The 16744-nt window shown below is 46.9% G+C and overlaps 1 protein-coding gene across 1 annotated transcript in view; it reads right to left on the bottom strand.

Annotated features, from left to right (window-relative positions):
* The window catches only part of LOC142579474 (2-aminomuconic semialdehyde dehydrogenase-like), a 28571-nt gene extending 15086 nt beyond the window's left edge, over positions 1-13485 (bottom strand). The window contains exons 1-4 of the mRNA XM_075689691.1: positions 13405-13485; positions 10174-10307; positions 8115-8276; positions 1453-1653 (exon numbers count right to left, since the gene is read on the bottom strand). Coding sequence (XP_075545806.1) covers positions 1453-1653; positions 8115-8276; positions 10174-10187 — 377 coding nt within the window. The 5' untranslated portion in view covers positions 10188-10307; positions 13405-13485. The remainder of the gene's footprint in view (positions 1-1452; positions 1654-8114; positions 8277-10173; positions 10308-13404) is intronic.
* Between the last annotated feature and the right edge of the window lie 3259 nt (positions 13486-16744).

Below are 16744 nucleotides of genomic sequence, written 5' to 3'. Positions count from 1 at the left end.
AGTTGTAACGGTTTTGCTGAAGCGCGTGGGAGGAAACTGGTGTGAAGAGCTGTTTACGTCTGCTCAGAATCGCGGCGTGGCTTAACATACGTTTTCTGAGTTTTTCTTTTATCGCTAAAAGACGGGAAAGAAAACCGGTGAGACATCTTGCAGTGGAGAAAAACAAACGAAAAAGGAGTCATCTAACTGAAGTGCAGTAGAACTGGGTTTGCATGGAGTGAACGAAATTATAAGAACGGCACACCGCTATGATACCAAATGGGTCTTTTTCAAGGAGATATCCGTCTCTTTAAAGGTTGACCCGTTAATCTCAAACTCTGAGAGGTCTTTGTATGCGTTCGAACAGGTTCTTTGCAATCGCGCAGGTTTGCGCCTTTAACATATCAATGAATTGCTTGGAGTGCGTGTGTGTGGGGGGGGGGGCGACATTGTCTAGCACGCTTGTTTTCGGCACGCGTCTAACTTCGTCCAGAAGGCACGCACGCTGTAAATAACGTAGCAAATTAAAGTCAGGTAGTACAGACAAAACTCAAACGTACAGGTCACCAGGCATGCGCTTAGCTGTAGCGGAAGCGGTGCATCCACTAGCGAAGGTAAAAAAAAATTGTAGTCTCACCACCAACACGCAAACGCCTACAATCATGTAATGTACATAATTATTTAATTGGGCACTGATTTCTACCGTATATGGTAACCCGATGTACCGTCAGTGGAAAGCAATGCCACGCAGACGAGCTCGTAGTGATCTCAAGTGAAGGAACACTTCTTAATTGTGGCAGTGCCCAGTACGCCACAGCCAAGTTCAGGAGATGCCCACGTAATAAATGATCGAGACGGCTGCAACAACCCAACGCCACAGAAAATTTTCATAATGACACAAGACCTCTGCTGCCACTGAAATGCGCTTCTTCCTTTTTCTTTCCGTCAAATGATTTAACGCTAGGCCAGCCAAGATGACTTCATCTCAACCTCTTAGGGGTGGGCCTCATAAGTTGCCATGGTTAAGACCGCGGCGCACCCATGATAAAAGAAAGCTAACGCATGTCTATGTTGCGTCTTCTAGTCTCTCAGACCACGCGGAGACTTCTCGGCAGCACAACTAGATGAAGCGTGTCCAGAAAGAAGCGCGAGGGAAAAGCCCCGTTGCCGCATGACGCGTTTCTAAGCGCTCGCACGCACCGGCGCGCCGCGCATTTTGGAGGCCACGAGCATGCTTCGCGGCGGCGACGCTAGATGGTGCCGAGTGTTCTTAGGGAAGCGTGAAAGAGGAGTCCCGCTGCAGTGCGCGCCTCATATACATATATCTCGTTTCGGCGATGGCAATACATGGTGCCGCTGTAATTCAATGCTAACGCATTGCCATAGACAGTCATCGTGACGTGGGTTCTGCCGCCATCTTTTCAGAGATTGAAAGAGGAGGAAGAGAAAAATCGTGCGACGTTGACAACGTACATCTCCCGGTCGCACTGTGCGGTGGTGGCGAAGTGTCGGAAGTTGTGCACCGCGCGCGGGATGTCAACGGTGCGCGCCAGCCAGACGGGCTTGCCCTGGTCCCGTGACTCGGCCTGAGCGAACTCGTCCATTCTGCTCTCAATGAGGTCGGCGATACGGATGAGGAACTTGGAACGCTCAGCTGGAGACTTCATCGACCACCTGCATCCGCGCGTAGAGTTGAGGGAAAAGAGCGGGAAAGACTTGCACAGGGACGACCAAAACAAAAAAGAAACACTCTTCACTCGCACACCACGTTTTCAAGCGGTAAGAAAGCTTACGGGACAAGCAAAAGAGACAGGAAAAAAAAAATAAGGACGCTGGAGTTACAACTGAGGTTATATATATGAGGTTCGGCTACCAAGCGGGAGAGACATGGAAGACGCTGGAGTTGCAACTGATGTTTACTGAAGTTTAAGTTACTCAGTGGTGGGTGAAAGAGATAGCAAGAAACATTTATTTTGCTCCACAACATGTTGCTGGAGTCGGGCAGATTAAGAGTTGTGTGTGGTACCAGAAGGCTCCACCACGTTCGTCGTAAGCTTTCATGAGGACTGCGCTGAATAGAAAAACATGTAAAAAAAAAAAAGATGAACAAGAGCTTCGGCTCTCTGTTTGCGTTCGTTGTCTTAGCTCTAGCTAACCTCGCAAATCGTGGAAAACCCAGCAGTTAGTCTCCATTATACTTTAACATGCAGGCATGATAAACAAGAAGCACGTTACAGTTACAACAGAGATTTGCTTAACTTTTACTTCAGTAAACCTCAGTTGTAACTCCAGTGTCTTTTCTGTCTGTGCTATTTATTCCGTAGACTTTTTTTTTTTGTTACTGCTGGGAAACACGATGTGTCACTCAGTCAACCAACTAACCCGCTTACGTCGTTCTCGTTCGGGACGGTCAAATGCATGAGTTTTTCTTTTTCTGTAATATCTAGAAAGGATCGGGGGACAAATGCTAGAAAGTATAAAGTGAGTTTTGAATTCCCATTCCGGCAGTAATCGTTTATTCAACACCAATTACGTCATTGCTAAACGTTGCAGCTTTCGCCACGAGAGTCACCTATAAATAGAGAGTCCGCTAAACGAGCGCGATCTTGTACAGTCGGTGAAGAATGAGACGTGACGTCTGGCTTCCGGTGTGTTCTACGTAACGGCAAGGAGTTTAAGATATATGTCCAGCAGCAAGTCCGCACTCTCGCCTTTCGCCTTACACCATTGAGGAAAAAGTTTCCCACCATTTTACCACGCTGGGAAGCATCAGGACATGAAGCCGCTTATTTGGATTATCGCTTTCGATTCGTTGCTGATATACTGACGGCGACACTTTAGGTACGCTCAACTGGGTAGTTAAAGAAATAAAATAAGAAAAGAGAAGAAAAAGAACACCGCAATATACAGCACATCCTGTTCTTTCTTTAATGTAGTTGGGCGCATTGTGTAAGGGTGGAGGAGGGTAGGTGAGGAAGAGGCTGAAGGATTACGGTTTGTCGCACTAAAGAGAGTGTTCAGAATCTCCCTCACTTACCAGCCCCTTCAGGGCGATAAATTTACGGGATACTGCGCGCGGGGGATCAGTGTTCAGCCCTGATCGACCATGCCGTGCCCTACTCTGTTCCCCGCTGGCTACGTGGATGAAGGCGCAAGCCGATAGATCGTGCACCACATAGAGTTAAAGAAAGGCAATGGTCCTAAAAGCTCATTTTGTTTCTCGCTTTATTGGTTTTTAACAACGGCGATGACGACGCTCTTGGAGGTAAGCCGCTTTTCTCACTACACAACGGCCCCATGCTATAGTAACGAAAGAATGCATACTTAGAAAAAATAAAGCGCGTCTAAACATGGACGAAAGCTAATAAAGAAGCAATAAGGTAACTCGACGATAAGACTACAGCCCAGTGACAAAATAAAATTCCCAGTCCTTTTGAATTCTTTCGCTGTGTCAGCTTAGCTATCCGTCATCCAGTAAGAGGTAATATCCGAGTAATAGTCAGACAGGGGCATCTCCTTTGGACCATTTACTCGTTGCTTTGACTTGCTTAAAGGGAAGCTGAAACACTTTTCGAAAAAAATGAGTTCTCTGCGGCATTCTACAGTTTTGAGTCCCCTGAACACGAATATCTGGTTCAAAAAGGGCGGAAACAAACGCAAGCGGCTGTTTTTTCAAGAAAACGCGCACCAGCGCCTCAGGCCATCGCGCGAACGGCGCTGTTGCCCGTGATTGGTCGGGGCCGCGGTGACGTCAATCGCGGCAGTCGCCGGTCGGCGCCGCCGCATGCCGCCGTTTCAGAGCGTAGCACGCTGTTCTGTGCTGGCTTCATAGCTGAGTTGTAAGCATTGTGGAACGTTCTCGCTGTCTCGGACAGCTTGTATTTTCGCCGTACATGTTCGAACCGACAGCCGATACGGAAAACGATGGCGGCAATGGCGGTAACGACGGCAACGACGATGTTGAGTGTGCCAACAGCGAGAGCTATTTGTGCACTTTCTCGCGCGTTGGAAATCTTAGCTGGTACGTATGTTTTTTTTCATGTAGCTGCACGTTCCAATGACGGGAGAAAAAATGCGCTAAAGTGTCACTGGGAGCCTGCTGCTGGAAGAATGCCGAAGCACTAACTTCTCATTAGATTGTAAACACGGGTGCAATTCCGCGATGTCAAGCACCTTGTTGCTGCTTGTCTAAAGTCCCATGGTTTTTTTAGTGTTGATACACGATCGCGAACATAAGTGCCGCGTTTCAAGCCGCGCACATGCAGTGCTGCGAGGTACAGTCACGGAAGTTGCTTATCATACACATCCAGAGATGGCCAGAGGTATTATATGTGCAATATTCATACTATGGTTCGACGACTTTGCGATTGTGGCTCGATCAAGAATCGGTATGCGTGCTCCATGCTAGTGTTGACATAAAGATATTAGGCAGTTTTAGCACCGCCGTGTGGTAAACACGATAACTGCAACCGTACGTTGAATGTCACTAGGCAAGCCTATACTCCATTTCATACCTCAGGTGCAACGCTGTGGAAGCTACGCACGAAGTCCGGTCACCAAAATTTATTACTGCGCGCGTTTCCGTTTATGCTTCGCAGCGTGCCAGCGGCGTTTGCTCGCGCGAGCATGCACGTGAACCTGCCGCGACGGGCAGTTTCACGAAAGAACATTTTACGAAAATCGCAAAAGAAAACAAACGTGAGCGGCGGCGGCGGCACATCTCTCGTAGCGTCGTTCAGTAAAGCGCAGGACGGAAAGAGGCATGCCAGTACATGCCAGCACGCCGTTCCGGCCGCTCGGTCGCCGCGAATGACGTCGCTCTCGCCGGTTCTCTACTCTGGCAACCACCTCACCCGGCGCTCCGGGAAGCGATGGGGGCGTGTCCGAGGGGGTGATTTAGAAAGCGATTTCCGCCCCTTATATTAACAAAACGAAGAAAAAAATTCGGAACCATAAATTATTAGGTCTGTTCTTCCCAATCCCAGCAATTCATGGAAATTGAAAACCGTTTCAGCTTCCCTTTAAGAGTTCCGCGACGCTTTTCACTGTTACTGATGAGAAAAAAAAAAAGACCCCGATCAGGGAACGTGCACACAACGCCTAGAGGCCGGTTCCTAGTTCAGAGGTCTTTACTTCACCTCTCTCTCTCTCTCTCTCTCTCTCTCTCTCTCTCTCTCTCTCTCTCTCTCTCTCTCTCTCTCTCTCTCTGTCACCGATTCCATGCATGCTCTTCCGCCACCGACAGTAAAAAGCTCGTCGGCCCCATGGATTTGATAACGCAGTCACACATTCGCACAGCTCGATAACGAAGCACACTGATATAGCCTGTTAAGTTCTGCGGTGAGATGTTAACAGGCACAAGCGACGCTTGATGCCCTGTTGTTTCTTGACGCGAGCCAGATAATAAAGAAATAAAAAAAGGGAAAAGACAAACTGGGAGTTCGCATTGTTTCATGCCCTTGACGTCTGCAAATGCTGTACCGCGCGTAAACCGCCAGAGTAGGGAATGCTCGCGCGTTTAGTCTGTAATTTGTGGTGCCACCACAAAGCCCCTTTAAGAGTAATGTCTTAACGTTATGCTGTATTAGCAACTTACGCTTCCGGCAACTGCAGAGCAGTCACCTTTGCCATGCGAGAGTAGTGGGCTTGGGCAAGAGAGCATGTAGACGCACAAAGCGAAACGCGGGTGACGACATCGCCTTGAGTTTCCCGCACCAGCCTGCCGTGATGTAATGAACTTTTACGGCCTGATATTCAACGCTTACCGAAGCAAAGTTTTGATTTATGCCCCGGAATATATTACAAAGATCCACAAAAAGCGTAAATTTTAAACAATAGACGCGACAAACTTGCAGGTACAATAAAAAAAAAAGCGAGAGAAGAGTTTAGAAAACAAACGTTTTTTTCTTAATTGAGCCTCAAGGATCCCCATGAGGGGTGCAAGTTCTGTTACCTTAACTTGCTAGAGCGTTTAAAGACGACAGAGATAGAGAAAGGAAAAGGAAACATTGTGTCACTTAAGTGAAGTGCCTTTTAATTTACATATAAGAGGGTTACGTTGGGCTAGCTTGTCAAGAGCGTCATTCTTTAACCGCAGTTCTTTAAAAAAATAATATTGAGGTATAATATGTTTCAAATTTTCTCACTCTACGCACCTATATATCGGAGGCTGTATGAAGAAATTCGGAAGCAGCTATTGCTACGAAAATACATCATTCTAAGTTCGTTGCATCGAAAATTTTAAAATCTAGCAATTTGCATTAGTAAGAGGTGTAAAGGAACCTAAATCAAAACTGCGCTATTGTCAGACACCGGAGCCTAACGTCTCACCGCGTTCTTTTAAATACCAGAAAAATTGTAATCTCGATCTCCAGCGATTTCCTAATGAGAGCGTTCAAGTAATTCAGGACATCATAAGGACAGCCTGAAGCTAAAGCTGAAATGGAAGCTGCAAGTCAAAAGGATGCATCTCTCGAAAAGTTCTCAGGTATTTATGTGCATAATTATGGTGAAAATTATGCTCCGACATTCCATGTTTTCAATGTAAAACAGCAAAATTTCCGCTGACGACTGGAAAAAGGAATTTACAACACGATTACGGTGACATGAGAAAAACACAACTTTATTCACGGGCTCGAACTCCAGCTTTCCGAAAATGTAGTCGCCAGCAGCTGTTGAAGTCATTTTTGAGTGAAAGATAAACTCGGCATTCGGTGCCATACCCGAATATTTGATATATAAAGGCATGAAACAGACGGTTTTCTTGCGATATAGCCTTTGCGTCCCACTGCTCCACGATATGCACCTTTCCTTTTTTTTCTTTTTCGTTACATTTTGCGATGCTAATTGATTGCCTTTTAAGTTCTGTACAAGGTGCAAAGCGAAATTGTCTTATTAAAATGGGATGTTCCCACTCTCCTGAAGTATAAAATATGAAGATTAAAATTATTCACGTTTTCTACATATGAATTAATGAGGATATCAAATATAACGTAGAATATAAAGAAGTTCGTCCAGCTTATTGGCACTCAGCGTTAAAGTAGTTATACCTTAAGGTTTATGATAATAAATTTATATAAAAAAGAAAGGGACGGGGGAGGGGCTTCCGGTACAACTCGGCCTCCATTTTGAAGCGATGAAACTGGCACACAGGCCAAAGAATCGGCGCACTGCTTTCTTGTCGATGAGGTGCTGGAACTTTGCGATGACATTTGAAGAGCAACGCACAGGTACGGTTATGTGAAAATGCGGAGCCTAAACTGCAATTGCTGCACTTTGTTAGGAACAACACAAAGGAATTCGCCTGTCAAAATCTATATATGGACATGACCACGTTGATTGACTTTCGGTTAAATTTAGAAGGCGCAGGGTCCACGCAAAAGCAGGTGGCGGCGTTGTATTCCAAATAACCAGTGGTGAGTGGCATAGTCATATACACTTTTTATTCCAGGTTAGGTAAATCTCACGTTACAAGAATGGTGTCTTATTGGTTCACTGGAGGGCGGTTCCACCTGGCTACGCCACCTTCCTCCAAACCTCATGCGACCCCAAACCCCATTACGCTCCCGTGTAGCGTATTCAGAGAGAGAGAGAGAGAGAGAGAGAGAGAGAGAGAGAGAGAGAGAGAGAGAGAGAGAGAGAGAGAGAGAGAGAGAGAATAATATATACTCTTTTGTAAGCACTGCTTCAGCAGATGAACAGAACACTGGTTCAAGCATGACATCAGGCAGATGTGCAGAACGGCAGCACAAAGCCAGCTGAAATGAAGTCACATGACCTTTTCAGATACATGACGGTATATGACTTTGCACACAAGCTAAAAGACGAAGAGAGATGCCTGTCTGACTGTTAGTCGAGCCTTCGTCTTCGTTTGTGCGCAGAAGGATACCGTCATGTAATGCTACCAACTCGCTCAAACCAGATACCCTAATGCGGCTGACTGCTCAAGCAATGCTTGTACAAGGTGCGGTTTGTCAATATGCGCTCCCGAGCCACGGTATAGCACGTATAGAAGTAGCCATGAAGGAACGCACGAAGCGCGTGACAAATTAAAACAACCGAAATCGCATATGCTTTCAAGAGCAGTGGTGCGCGCGTCTACAGGGAAGAGGTGCACATGCACAAGCAGGACTCACGTGGGGAAGGCCTGCATGGCGGCTTGCACTGCCTTCTCGACCTCGCGGGAGCCGCTGTTGGGCAGGCGCGAGTAGACGGCGCCCGTGGACGGGTCCACATTCTCGATGGTCTCGGCCACCGACTCGAACTTGCCGTTGATGAAGTTCTCCAGGATGAGCATCCTGCGCACGTGCCATGACAAGCTGGTTCTCGCCGGGCTGCTGGACCGCTCGCGCGCGCTGCCGTTCATGGCCACGAACCGCGGCAGCATCACCAGCGCACACAAATCGCTCAGGCTGTCCCGAACTGCTCGAAGATGGCTGCTCTACGCGCACGACGGGCTTAGCGCCGTCGCGAGGAAATGCCTGGTTAACGGGTGGGCGGCGAACGTCGAGGATTATAAGATATGCGTCCCGATAGCCGACGGGGGGCGTCGGGCAGGCGGCCTGGTCCCTCGCCGGTACTCCCCCCCCCCCCCCCCCCTCCGTTTCAGCGCCTAGTATCTCTTTGTTTCTAAGTGGTGGAGGAAACAACGTCCGCGTTGCCGACCGTTGTCAGCAGCCTGCTTCCTGCCGTGGCTGGCTATTTCTACGAGTGAGTTCCACCCAGGAAGTACAGAAGTCTCAAAGTATGACCTAACCTACTAGCTCGATGGTCAATTAGCGCCTGCTCGCCACCACGGCCAGCCGGGAAAAAACAACAACAAGGAAAGCGAAGAATGCGTTTGTTGGGATGATGTCTTAAACCGAAGGATTGTTCGCAATCTTTCGTCTACCACACGCGCCAAACGTACAGGCACCTCAATACGGTACTTCGTTCATGACTACAGGGAGCGTGCATGGTTGTCATGACTTCGCGTCGTTGAAAAGCAGAATACATGATCCGGCATGCCCTTCGCTAGGCGCCTGCTCGCGTTTATTCGACGCATTCCTGGTGTGCTCCTATACTTTTAATCGCCGAAGTTGGGAACTGCAGTGGAACCCGGGCTAGCCAGGGTCTAAAGTTACGAAGATTTTTACCAGGCGGGAAATTTTTACCACTGCCCAGCGCTTTGTCTATACCTGTCGCGCTGGAGTTTTGAATACACCCGTTCAACGTGGCGGCGAATGATACTGTTGGCTGGTTTACACAAGTCGCAACTTGCCGCATAGAGTTATGCTGTCACCGGTAAGTATAGAACCCGCTTCAATCGCGCATTTATGCTTCATTTCTGCCCTTATTTGGGCGTTCGACGGCTGGATAAGGTATCAGCTTTTATTGTGAGTCCTCCAGCTGGTTGAAAGGGCACTTTCGTTTCTTTGCCTTTGGGAAGCGGGAGCAAGCGACGTCGTCAAGCCCTGTCTCCGAACCCACTGTTGGTGCTATTTCTTAATTTATACCTGACACGCGCAGGGATGTGCCAGAGAGTGTCAGACGGCTATTCGCGGTGCGATTGCTAGCCGCCGATTTCGTCAGTGAATTAATTTGATCAGTCGGTTGCATCACTGACGGATCGATTACATCGTCGAATTTATCATCACAAGCATCGCAGGTGTCCATCTCGGACTGACGTTGTTTGACTTTTGCAGTCGATCACCAAAGTGGCAGCGCGGCTAAACTCCGTCCACGACTTGCACCTCACACACGTTTAGCACATCGCTGCGTATTCGCACTGCACGCGACGTAACTTCACACCACGAAAAAGCGCAAGTTAGGCGAATAGATACGAAGCAGTTCAGTGCATTCCTAAACAAAGCCTATGATGCTGCCCTACACGAAACCGAAAAACCCTGCACGCAGGGCGCTGTTGGCCAGCGCTTTCGCAGCCCTATGTAGTCTGACTATCGTGGCTGACCAACTGACCGATGCCTAGTTAGCTGATGGGAACTGAATAGCCACTGCAAGGTTGTACGAGTTTTGCGCCACCAAAGCAAAGGCTCTTCGCGTCGATCTATAAAACACGTCACCTAGGATGGGGAAGCAAAGAAACCAGCTCATTTGCATGCGCAGGGGCGCGGACAGCCCAGCTACATCGGCGCAGTGCAATCTCAGCCCGCGGTCGTGCGGAACCCCGCGTGGCGAGCCCCGTGAGGCACTCACTCGTCGGTTTTCATGGCAGCGTCTGCCGCAGGCGGCCGCACTGCACCAGAGTCCGGTAGCCCTGGGCCTGCGGAAGCGTGCTGGACTGCGTTCTCCGCCGTCTTGCCCCTCGCGCTGCCGCCGCTCCGCGAGCACTGCGGAGGAAGACGAAGTAGTAAGCCCGCGATTGTGCACGTCGCCCGCACCAACATCGACAACAACGCTGTTGCCACGTAAGTGGGAAGCTGCACAACGCGGTAACGGTGCGCGTAATAAAGAAATATGCACTAAACCAGTTGCTTACAAGTAATCTTCGTTCTGGGTGCACCGGGCACCCAGAGCACGTAACAAATGCTGTATCATCATAAAAGGTTTGCGTACCTGTAAAATACGCTGAATTAGCCAAGCTGTGGGAAACTTGCTCGAATTGTCGCGGGCGCCACGTTGGGAGCCTTATTGACTGCTTTCACAACGCTGCCAACGATAAGCTAATCGGATTAAAAAGCAAGTTTGTTACAATACTATAGTGCTAGCTGTAAACAGCGGCTGGAATATTCTGTGTAATGACGGTCAATGGCAAAGGCATATGCATGGCCGAAGAAAAAGAGAACCAAAAACAACCTCGTTCTCCTTTTCGAACTACTAAACTACGAGCCATGTTTTGTGGCAACAACAAAGCTGAAACACGGAGTTGATTCAGAGAGATATAGTGCGAGAGGCACAGCATTTGAATTAAAGCAAAGGTGTCAGCTGAGCTGAGTGTCATTATCATTGTGAGGGGGTGACAGCAGAGTCTAATTGCGCATAGCCATGTACGTCATGTTCGCTATTGGTGAAATTGGTTGCAGACGTTACATGTGCCGGAGTACCTGCAATTCAGGCACCGTATACGCCCCATTCAGTGCACCTCCCTTTCGTTCTTGAAGACGCATACACTAGATAAGAAAATAACAACATTTATTGATAGCTTCTTGTTGGGCTAACTTTCGAACACAATCAATCAATCAATCAATCAATCAATCAATCAATCAATCAATCAATCAATCAATCAATCAATCAATCAATCAATCAATCAATCAATCAATCAATCAATCAATCAATCAATCAATTTTATTTCCTTGGAATAGGAGGAGTACGGGACTAAAAGCTTGAGCAGCTTGACGAGGTCCCGACCCCTTTACAGTTGGCAAAACAGCAGGATGACGGTCAGTCATGCACAAAGAGTTCAAATAAATCAACGAATATTACATAACGTCGAGCAACAGAAAAGCTTTGTAACAAAGCGCAAGAACAATACAACCCAATTGCATAGGCTTGAAATGGCATGAACATGAAAAACAGCTATCGACAAGTAGAGGGAAAATAATTCGAAAGGGTGTACTATTCCTGAAAATAAATGGGCTAAGCGAAACGCTTAATGAGAGAATTTTGATTAAACGAATGATCAAAATCTCCATGGTTTAATAGGTTCAGAAGGGAAGGTAGCTTATAGGACAAAGATTGTTCATCATAAGAAGTTCTAGGGGTGGGTACAGTCCACATTTCTTTGTGCCTGGTAGAACGAACACTTGTGTTTGCTTTTAACTTAGCAAGATTAATTATGGTATTGGTACCATACTTAACAAAAGCTTTATAACACAGCATCAGCCTATAATTATATAAACAGAACACTGGAAGAATTTTATACTTTGTAAAAAGGAGTTTTGTAGAAGAAGCATAATGTACAGCAGCAATACGTCGTATGGCTCTTTTCTGCAGCAAATACAGCTTGCGCAAATTTGTTACGCCAGTGGTACACCACACTATGCTGCAGTACTGCAACATGGAGGACACTAACGCATTGTAGATAATAATCTTCACCTTTGTAGGAAGAATACATCGCGTACGTGCAAGGACACCAATGGCAGACGACATCTTTGAATGGAGGTTTTCGACATGTAAATTCCATGCAAGGTGCATTGAAAGACGTATTACAAGGGTTTTAACAGTATCCACCAACTGTAACTGCTGAGAGTCCAAAAAATAAATTCAAGTTCATTGTCAGCGTTTTTCCTTTAGGCGTGTAGAAGATAACTTGTGTTTTTGAAGGGTTTATTTTTTAAGAATTCACCGTGGCCCAGGCATCTAGGTTAGACAGCGTTTTGTTAGCCATCGCTTCTATCTCTGTTTCGAAGCTAATGACGTGACGGACACCGAAAAACCGCACACGTACTATCGGGAAAAATTGAAACCCAAACAGGAGATCTCAACTCGGAAAAGCAAAATCGAATGATTGTGTTTAGGTGCAGCAGTTGCGTATTATAGTGTGTTTGATTAAAGCTTCGACGTTGGTCACAAAGCATATTGGTAAGAAAAAATATTTACGTCCTTATGTAAATTTTATCAAAGCCGTTATCGCATTTATTGCTGTATTCGTGCTTCAACAGCCTTGCTCGCATTTGATGTGTCCATGACAGTACACTGAAAACATGTGGTAATTCGTACTTCCATGCACGACTGAGTGTTCTTATGCTCCACGTGCTCCTCATCATGCGGTTGGTATGCCTAGTGGGGCAATTATGCTCCGAAGACTGCAGGTTAAGATATTATGTTGTCTCACTCTCTCTGCCATTTTACGGCTGATATTGTTTCAGCTATGGGTATTACTCATGGCAGCCTTGGTAATATGCAGTGAGTAACTTGTAGAGGTTTTTTTTTGCTTTTTAAGAAAGAAAGGCTGGGGGCACAACCCACCTTGAGTTCATTATCCCCTGGGCGTATTGATTCTGACGTGCCCAAACTGGGTGCTCCGCAGTAATCAAATAGGTGCGTTTTGAATTTCCAATTAGGAGCGCTCAGAATGGTTGACTTTCAAAACAGCATAACGTGAGTATTATACTGTATCGCTAAAAGCCTCCGAAGGATCTAAATGCCCGAATGTCATTTTTGTATATTCTATACACCTATGATCTGTTTACAAGCGTCACTGAACTAATCGGGTGTCACCGTACAGATTAGTCAGTGAGCTAACAGTACAGGTCCGCGCCGCAGCTAAAGGACGGTGGCTGCGGCTTCGCCAATGCGTCGATTTCTGGGGAACAGCGGCAAAGCTGATTCGATGTAGCACTCTGCGAACTCAGTGTATTGACCTAAAGCATAGGATGCAACACGAATATACCGCCACAGGCGCTCATCCTTAAGAAACTGTTTAGCCGTTGCCGCGAGCACGCAGGAGTGAATACGAAATGGAAACGATCGGTGCGCTCAACTCACCTGAGGACCAGCCGCACTGCTTCTGCCGGCCTGGAGAAGACAGAACGCTACGGTGCGTCGGCCCGACGTAATCTTATCTGCGGGCCAATTTTACGCGTCTCGCGTGAGGACCTTCGTCGCTCGAAGGCGGTTTTACGGCCAGGCCCGAGCGTGTTGTCTGCAGGTGCAATTAAGCAACTACCCTGGGACTGAACGAGCTTGTCACATTGCAGCCTCCAGAGGAGTTCCTCAGATCTGTGGAGTGCGCTACGGGCAGCTCAGGGGAACCGGGAGAGAGCTTATCGAGTGCGGATTCGTGAGGCGATCGAACACCGGAAACTGCGGGCTTCACTGTTTATGCTCAGGGCGCTGAAGAGATATTCTTGTGACGGTTGAGCATGAAATTGTGCCAGTGCAAAGCAGTACTGACGCACTTTTTTCTGGGCACTTCGACTGCACTGCACCAGGGTACTGGAAGCAAAACTCATCACCCGCCCTCGCATATCGCACCGCAGCACGCGCGTAAGCACCACAGCACAGCTCGCGCATGCAGCTGGTGAGGCGTCGGCGAAAGCAAGAAGGCATCGCAGAGTGCAGTTGCTTTCGCGAACTCGAGCCTCTGGGATGGAGGAGCTCTTTGAGAGAGAAGCAGGCGAGGTCGCCGTACTTTTTGTTCGAAACGTTGCTTGCAGTTACCAAAGCTGGACACTCGCACAGGAGCTGTTCCAGCGTTTCCAGCGCACAGCACTTTCAACAGTAACAGGAGGCAGCACCGCGAATTCTGTGCCTCCGCTCAGCAGACAAAACAGAGCCGTTGCGGATAGCGCGGAGAAAGGCTTGCGATCACTTCTGCTACAACCTGTCCTGGGAAGAGCGAAGGGCAGGCGACCACGGGAATCCGAGCGGCCCGCGTTCGTGCCGAACGTAAAGCTCTTTTAGCCGGTATCTACATGTACTCAATTAGTTGAGACTGTTCACGATCTCGCACATGCAATTAATGAAGGGAAGCAAACAGATATTGTGTTCATGGATTTTCGTAAAGCATTCGACCATGGTATCACATAACAAATTAATCCATAAATTAGGGTATTATATAAAAAATGAACAGATACTCACATGGATCAGAGCCTATCTTACTAACAGACACCAATTTGTCACCTTAAACAATACTTCTTCTAACAATACATATGTTGCGTCTGGAGTCACCCAGGGATCAGTTTTGGGGCCACTAATATTTCTATTATTTATAAATGACATAGTCGCAGGACTTTCAGTTTCCGTGAAACTTTGCGCAGATGACCGTATTTTGTATGAAAAGATATCTTCTGTTGATGATCAGGTGCGTCTAAATAATGACCTGGCAAAGGTCACTGCTTGGTGCGAACAATGGCAAATGTCTATTAATTTTGAAAAAACTGTTTTTATGAGAATCACACATAAGAAAGAACCTCTTCAACTTGCATATAATGTTGACAACGTATCTCTATCAGAGGTAAGAGAGGACAAATATTTGGGCCTATGGATAACCAATGAGCTTTCCTGGATGAAGCACATAGATACTGTTGTTGCGAATTCTTTGCGTAAACTGTTTTTCTTGAGGCGCTCACTAAAATAATCTACGACTGATCTTCGTTTACTGGCGTACAATTCCTACATTCGTCCGTTGTTGGAATATGCCATAATTATTTGGGACCCATTCATTTTAACCAATATTAAAAAACTGGAACGTGTACAGCATAAGGTAGTTAGGTTTGTTTTTAGTTCATACGGCCGCGCGTCTGTTGGTGAGCTCGTAAGGCGCAGTGGATTACGCCCGGTGACTGTGCGCAACCGTATCTGTCGATTTTAGTTCCTCTTTCAACTTGTAAACGGCCATTATAAGGTTAACACTTCCAAGTTCTTTACTTACTCATCAGGTTATAATAGACACGAGACGAAGGCATGCTTTATCGATAACCCCCATCAACGCACGGTATAACTGTTTCAAATATTCTTTTTTTCCTAGGACAATAACAGACTGGAATAATCTTAATTCTCATATTGTTACCCAGAATTCCTTATCAATGTTTGAAAAATGCTTGCAAATGTTATGAATTCGTGTGCGTTATCTGCTTGTATGTTTTTTTCTTGTATGTTATGTATTCTTCACCAATGTCTGAAAATGCCTGCATATGTGATGGATTTGTATGTGTTTACATGCTTGTATATTTCTATGTATACCCACCCTGCTATGATCTGATTTCAAATCGCAGTATCTATAAATAAAATAAAATAACGTAGAATCACTGTATGTGTAGCATACACAGTAACTATAGCTGAACGCGCTGGCGCGCGTCGCTCAACACTCGTCGAGAATGAGGCACAAGGGTTGTGAGCCTGCCTTGTCAAATCGTCGGCAGCCTTGTTTCCCGGTGGTCCCACCTGACAGGGGACCCACTGAAGCGCGACGTTGCACCGTGCTCACACGGCGGGTGCGGCTCATTTTTAATAGTTTGGGACAATGAGGAAGGATGCTTGCTCTTCAGAAGCTGATGCAAGGCGCTCTTGACCTCACCGGTCGCACTTACTTCTACGCCGACGTGGCTCCGTTCTTCGAGAAAACCAAATTCAGTAGCTGCGCCTTGCCTTGCACTGGACCTCATCCACTGGCGTGCTTTTTTTTCTAGCGTCCCCCACGGTCCACCGCTGCCGTGCTTGCGACTCTCCACCTTGTGGCTTACTTACTTAAGGAGTCCGGGCTCTGGCCGCAGGCAGTCCTTTTCGATAGTTACCAGGAGGGTGAGCGCGTGATGGGAACTGCTGCGGTGCCATGCTTTGTGCACGATTCCTTCGGCACCATATATTGACCATATATGCTCATTGAACTTCGGGACAACTAATGACTGCGCGGTTGATGGATGAGATGAAGAATTGAAAACTGACGCATGGCTGTCACTTATGGAGTTGTGCGCGCTGGCATCATGAAAGCCGCATTGACATCATTTATCTTGCAAATCACGTAGTTCGTAAAGTATATATATATATATATATATATATATATATATATATATATATATATATATATATATATATATATATATATATATATATATGTAGCTGATCGCGTACCCGCTGATAGAAACGTTGCCTCCGTTGCCATTGAATATGTGGTCCTTAAACTGGAGAGAAGTCGTCTGACCGCAGGCCTGGAAAGCTGTTCTCCAGATCAAGGGCGAGAAATGAAACTGTCGACGCACACAAGAAAAAAACTCAATCCGAGTTAATTCTGTTTTATTTGCTTTTCTAGAATGAAGGAGCCGGAACTAAATGAGAGTGGCGACGCGGGCTTGTTGGTTGCTCATCTTGAAATGAGCCAGTTATA

The sequence above is a fragment of the Dermacentor variabilis genome, chromosome 4 (assembly GCF_050947875.1).
Source record: "Dermacentor variabilis isolate Ectoservices chromosome 4, ASM5094787v1, whole genome shotgun sequence".
NCBI classification, from domain to species: domain Eukaryota; kingdom Metazoa; phylum Arthropoda; class Arachnida; order Ixodida; family Ixodidae; genus Dermacentor; species Dermacentor variabilis.
This window is presented reverse-complemented; position numbering and strand designations above follow the sequence as displayed.